The sequence below is a fragment of the Onychostoma macrolepis genome, chromosome 07 (assembly GCF_012432095.1).
Source record: "Onychostoma macrolepis isolate SWU-2019 chromosome 07, ASM1243209v1, whole genome shotgun sequence".
NCBI lineage: Eukaryota > Metazoa > Chordata > Actinopteri > Cypriniformes > Cyprinidae > Onychostoma > Onychostoma macrolepis.
The window spans coordinates 4,170,552-4,176,441 of NC_081161.1; the positions used below are offsets into that span (position 1 = coordinate 4,170,552).

At 35.3% G+C, this 5,890-nt stretch overlaps 1 protein-coding gene across 8 annotated transcripts in view; it reads left to right on the forward strand.

Annotated features, from left to right (window-relative positions):
- myom1b (myomesin 1b) overlaps window positions 1–5,890 on the forward strand; it is a 54,066-nt gene that overhangs the window by 46,359 nt on the left and 1,817 nt on the right. For 6 of the 8 annotated variants that reach the window (XM_058781229.1, XM_058781228.1, XM_058781230.1 and 3 more), the window contains 6 exons: window positions 875–1,038; window positions 2,381–2,417; window positions 2,529–2,551; window positions 2,660–2,715; window positions 2,801–3,016; window positions 5,356–5,809. In XM_058781229.1, the coding sequence (XP_058637212.1) occupies window positions 875–1,038; window positions 2,381–2,417; window positions 2,529–2,551; window positions 2,660–2,715; window positions 2,801–3,016; window positions 5,356–5,809 (950 nt within the window). Of the gene's footprint in view, window positions 1–874; window positions 1,039–2,380; window positions 2,418–2,528; window positions 2,552–2,659; window positions 2,716–2,800; window positions 4,212–5,355; window positions 5,810–5,890 lie in introns of those variants that run through there. The other 2 variants (XM_058781234.1, XM_058781235.1) reach the window with 1 other exon arrangement.

The following is a 5,890-nucleotide window of genomic DNA, read 5'->3' on the forward strand; positions in this document are numbered from 1 at the left end:
AGCTCTTTTCTTAAAGCCACTTCACTAATTTGTGAAGCTCAATTATCTTTTGCTGCACATCAGAAATATATTATTTGGTTTTTCTCATTGTGATGGATGATTAAGGGAATTTGGGCTTTGTTTTCCCACCTATTTATATTTCTGTGAAACAGGAAGCCATGGCTGGATAATTTCATGTTCATAATCACACTGGAGTGCTGAAAATTGTGAATATACTTCAGAGATATTTTACTCATAAGAATTTGTAGGGGTGCCAATAATTGTGTCCAACATGTATTAGAGAAAAACATTTATTTCATAATGATATTTCCCCCCATTTTAAAATCTTATTATCCAATGAAAGGTTAGATTTTTGTGAACTTTTTAAATAAAAGATCAAAAGGGTTAACAATGCAGATTAATTTTCACAGCCTTCTTTGATCATATTTACCAAGGGTGCCGATATTTTTGGCCATGACTGTATATATATATATAATCAACTGTTTAATTACCAGCATTCTTCAGAATATCTTCTTTTGTGTTCAGTAGAAGAAAGAAACTCGTACAGGTTTGGAACAGACTGAGGGTGAATAAATGAATGAATTTTTGGGTCAACTGTCCCTTTAAGAAGTGTTTCTTTTAAACTTAAGCATGCATGACTTGTTTCTAGCATTAAGGAAACTTACAGAGAGCAAATTCGACAAGCATATTTGACGTTTAATATACAGCTATACATAAGTGAATGTATACAACATAAGCAACATACAATATAAATACATGTTAAGTACAACATCAGCATATGGGCTTTCACAAACCAACATCATTATTATTTTCTCAGTGCCAAGACTTGAAAAGCTACAACTTGAGTTCACTGTAGTGTGTGTTTTTATTAAAGGGATGCTGCGATTGCATTCACCGAGCGCATTAAGAGCGGTGTGGTGGGAGAGCAGCTGTGGCTGCAGATCTCTGAACCCACAGAGAAAGATAAAGGCAAATACGCCATTGAGTTCTTCGATGGGAAAGGAGGCTTGCGCAGAACTGTGGAACTGGCTGGACAAGGTGAGGAAACACACATACACCATGCTCCAAACCTAGTGACCTGCCTTCATTATATTACAACTGCGACTAAGCATCGATCTGCAACAGTCAGATCCATTCTCCTCTGAAAAATGAGAGTACTTGGACCAAAATTTAAAAACCCTGTCCATGGCCAGAGCGGGCAAAAATCTCATTGTAGTTTACTTTAGTTGTGATGGGTTCTCCCCTTGTGAAAAATAAGTGCACTTATCTGTACTGAATGTGCACTTGTAACCTATATTTGCAAATAATATAATAATAATAATGAAATAAAAGGGCACTTTTAACACAGACACTTTCATTACTGTTTCTTTGCATATTTAAGTACACTTTTAAAAAGTGCACTTTGTAAAAATGTGAAATTATTACAAAAGTTTTACTTCGAAGTGCATTGTAAATCGTTTTAATATGTTGTAATGTTTTAAGGTACACTTATTTTGATGTGTGACTACGATACTAATGCACAAATAAAGTACTTGATTATAATTGTAACTGTAGTGTGTTATTTGATATTAAATTTAATATAAAGTAAATGTATTTTAAATGTGTTAAATTGCACGTTTACATTTGTAATGTGTAATTACAAATATATTTAAATGCATGACATACAAGTTTCAATAGAAATGACAGAGAATATTTTAGTTTATCATAAAAGCTTATCTGTACATTCGGCAGTACTTTCAAAGACAATACAAGTAATTATAAAGTACTGAAGTCCTACTTAAGTGGGTCAAAATCACTCTAAAGTTCAGATAATTGCATTTAATAAAAATTTGAACTATAATACATTTTCATTTAAATGTCATTAACATGCAGTTAAGTTTCTGAAAATGTTACATTCAGCTCAAACATAAGTATATTCTTTTAAATTATTATTATTTCCATAATTAGCTCTTTTTAAAATGACGATAAAGAGCGCTTCTTTTTCACAAGGTTATTTTTCAGTAACATTTTTCACAATAAGTGCAGCAAACAGCAGGTTGAAGTCAAACCGTACTGCCAAGATGCTCTCTGTATTGTAGAAATGTCTGATAATAGATTACTGAGATGAAGCCAGTATATTGGTCTGATAATGTGACCTTAATGAGCAGCGCAGCTCCATGTAAATAAAAACAGATTTTAGGCTATACTCATAGGAGTGTGCATGAATTTTAGAAGTACTATTCATTTTTATGTATAAAAAATATATGCATTTAAAATATAATTTTTTAAATGAGGAAAAACAAATAAAAATGCTTAAAATGCTATTTATATTAGGTAGCCCAAGAGGCTTTGAAACAGATTATGATAATCATGCATTTAAATTGAACTTTTATATTTTCAGCATTTGACGATGCATATGCTGAATTTCAAAGACTCAAGTAAGTACCAAAAATGATTTGTGATGTGTGACAGATACTATTCAGCTTCAGCGGTTGATATGATCATAACTAATGATATGATTTTTTTCCCATCTTCAATTTTGTCCTCAGGGCTGCAGCTATTGCAGAGAGAAGTGAGTAGATGAAGGAAGAAATACATGCTGAAGCCTTCACTGTATTTGCATCTTCTGCAGATGTTATGAGTGTACTGGAAATCATCTAATTGTTATGTTTTTTTACAGATCGTGCGCGTGTGGCAGGTGGTCTGCCTGATGTTGTGACCATCCAAGAGGGCAAGGTAGTGCACATGTTTCTCTGTATGGCTTGAAAAGACAAAAACGACACAAAAATAACAAAACTGTCTCTTCCCTCTTTTCTCATAGTGTCTGAACCTGACCTGCAATATCTGGGGCGACCCCGTACCCGAGGTCACCTGGCTAAAGAACGAGCGCGAGATGGTTTCTAACGATCACTACATTCTCAAGTTTGAGTCCGGCAAGTTTGCCAGTTTCACCATCACCAGCGTCAATACGTCTGACTCCGGCAAGTACAGCATCCTGGTAAAGAACAAGTACGGTACGGAGAGCGGCGACTTCACCGTAAGTGTCTTCATCCCAGACGAGGAACCCAAAAAGAAAAAATAAAACAAGCCAAACAGAAAAAATAAACATTATGATTATGCAAAACTAAATGACAAAAAAAAAAAATAATAATAATAATCAAAGATTCAGAAAGATTCTGCCAGATTTAGATATAGACAGTAATGCCCCATTGACAATCTGAAGCTACATTATGGTCAAAAGTTGGGATTAATTATAATATTTTTTTTTTTCATGTTTTTGAAAAAAAGAATCTTCTGCTCACCAAGGCTGCATTTATTTGATCAAAAAAACAGTAAAAAAGCTAAATATTTGTACTATTTAAAATAACACTTTTCTATTTAAATACATTTTAAAAATGTAATTTATTCTTGTGATGCAACGCTGAATTTTCAGCAGCATTACTCCAGTCTTCAGTGTCACATGATCCTTTAGAAATCATTCTAATAAAATCATTTTACTGTATTCAGATTTTTTTAAACGCAGTTTTGATGAGCATGAGAGAATTTTGAAAAACATAAAAAAAAAAAAAATTATAATTATTCCAAACTTTTGACCAGTATTGCATATCCTCAGTGGATCTGTAATATCTTGGTTGCAGATTGAAAACAGTTGGTCCAAGTTTTAATCCATCGCTACCCACAATGTCAAATTAGTGCTATAATTGGAAACAAATCTTTTTCTGTATAGATCTAGTTTCAGAGCTTGCATTACTTGACCATTTTCTCCATCATGGTGTTAGTAAAATAGTTTAAAGCCCAGATTAGAGAATGAATGCAGTTTGACTCCAGGTTGTGTTGTGAGTGGTTTTGCTTGTGTAGTTTTACGGAGAAGAAACAGGTGCACTGAAGTGCATGAAAGATTGACACTTTTGAATTGAGGGACAAATGGACGCTCCATTTCTGTATAGTTTATCATTACTCTGTCCTGAAAAGCAGGGGCTTAGATTCACAAATAAACATCAAATAGTCCATTACAATCAATGCTGTAAAGTAATCTTTAAATGGTGTTCAAATGAATCCATGCCCCTGCTGTGAGCTTTCTGGGGATTCTCTATAATGTTTCACATTTCTAATGAATCACTGCATGTACGATCCTATTGTGACAGCAGTTATGACTTCACCTCCTGTTTGACCTCACAGATAATGATGACTTCCTCTGTTATTTCCAATAAATGGAGCACATATTCTCTCGACTCCCTCTCTGTGTGTCACTTGTTTTCGTCTCTACACTTTCCTCATCATGCACATCCCTCCTTCCTGAGTTCTGCATCTGAGACTGCTGATGTCCCGTCGTCTGGACCAACCTGAACACTGTCACTAACTTTACCCTCAACTTCAGATTTAACATGCACACTCTCACAAAACAGTTCATAAATACTGTCTTTCATAATCCAAATGGTAAATATGCACCATTTTAATACAGTATTGGTACAATAAAACATGCTTTATTTTAAGATGTCCTTATTGCAGTGTAGTTATATTTAAGTACAGAGTAATATTAATTAACACGTGCTTACTATATGGTTAGGGTTTGGTTTAGGCTTAGTTGCACGTAATTATGTATGCATGCAACAAGGACACTGAAAAATAAAGTGTTACCAGTTTGCTGAATGCACACTGAATTAAATCCAGACTGGAGAAGGTCTAGCAAAAATATATTTTATTTATATATTATTTATATAAACTACACCGTGCAAAACGTGCACAGTGCAAGTGAATTAAAAACTAAAACAATTCATCTGCACAATGTAGTAGACCTTCTCCAGTCTGGATTTAATTCAGTGTGCAGCCAGCAATCTCTTTGTTTGCATTGACTTTTTTGGCTTTATGCAAACTGATTTTTACTCGGGAGAGCAAAAATCTCTTCTAGTACATTAACAAACTGTAGAAATAGTTTTTGTGCTGATGAGCTTGAAAAACAACAGATGGATTTAATTCCAAATAATAAAATTATACATTTATGCCATAATGAAAAACAATCACACCTTGATTTGTTTATTGGTGCATCTCTAAATTCAAGTCATGAAAAAAAAATTGGTTGGCATAAGTTTACTAGTGTAAACATGCAAAACATTAGCAACTAACACTATTATATTCACAAAAATTACCGCACAGAAATAGGGGTAGATTTGATCAACTTTCTGTATGCATGTACTTTTGGTCAGACACACAAGAATACAAGATCATCTGACGTCACCTCACTACCTTGCCAAATTTCACACTCTCAGGGTATAATGAATTATGTATAGCATCCAAATATAGATTAAGAAGAAATCAAGATTAATATGAGAACTGCGTTTGTATGTCCACATAACTTGTGCCTCTTGCTCTTGCCAGTTGAATGTGATCGAAAGCATGGGTGATTTTGGTGTGGTGTCATATCTGGCCGACGCAGATGGAAACGTGATTGTTGGACCTACAACTCCTCTGCCCACGTGTCGTTCGACAACGCCTTCAACCAGATCAGTTCCCACAACACCCAGCCCAGTTATCCCAGCCCTAACATCAACCCCAGCTAATACAACCCCCCAAAATAAAACTAGAGCTACCCCGACCCCCGAAAATCAAACCCCAAGTACAGAACGTCCCTCAACCCCACCTGCTCAGATCCCCAAAAATCAATCCCCAGGTTCCCCGACCCCTCAAAATCAAACCTCAGATACACTGATCCTCTCAAACCCAGACACACCATCCTCAAACACATCCACTCCTCAACCCTCCACCCCCACAGCAGACGAGAAATCAGCCAATACATCAGTGGATGAGGAGACGATAACAACGATGCTGAAAGGTGAGAAACGGTGCAGGAATACACATAAACCTGCAAAATACAGACCTGAATGTGATTTACAGGTTTTGCTGGTTAATACAG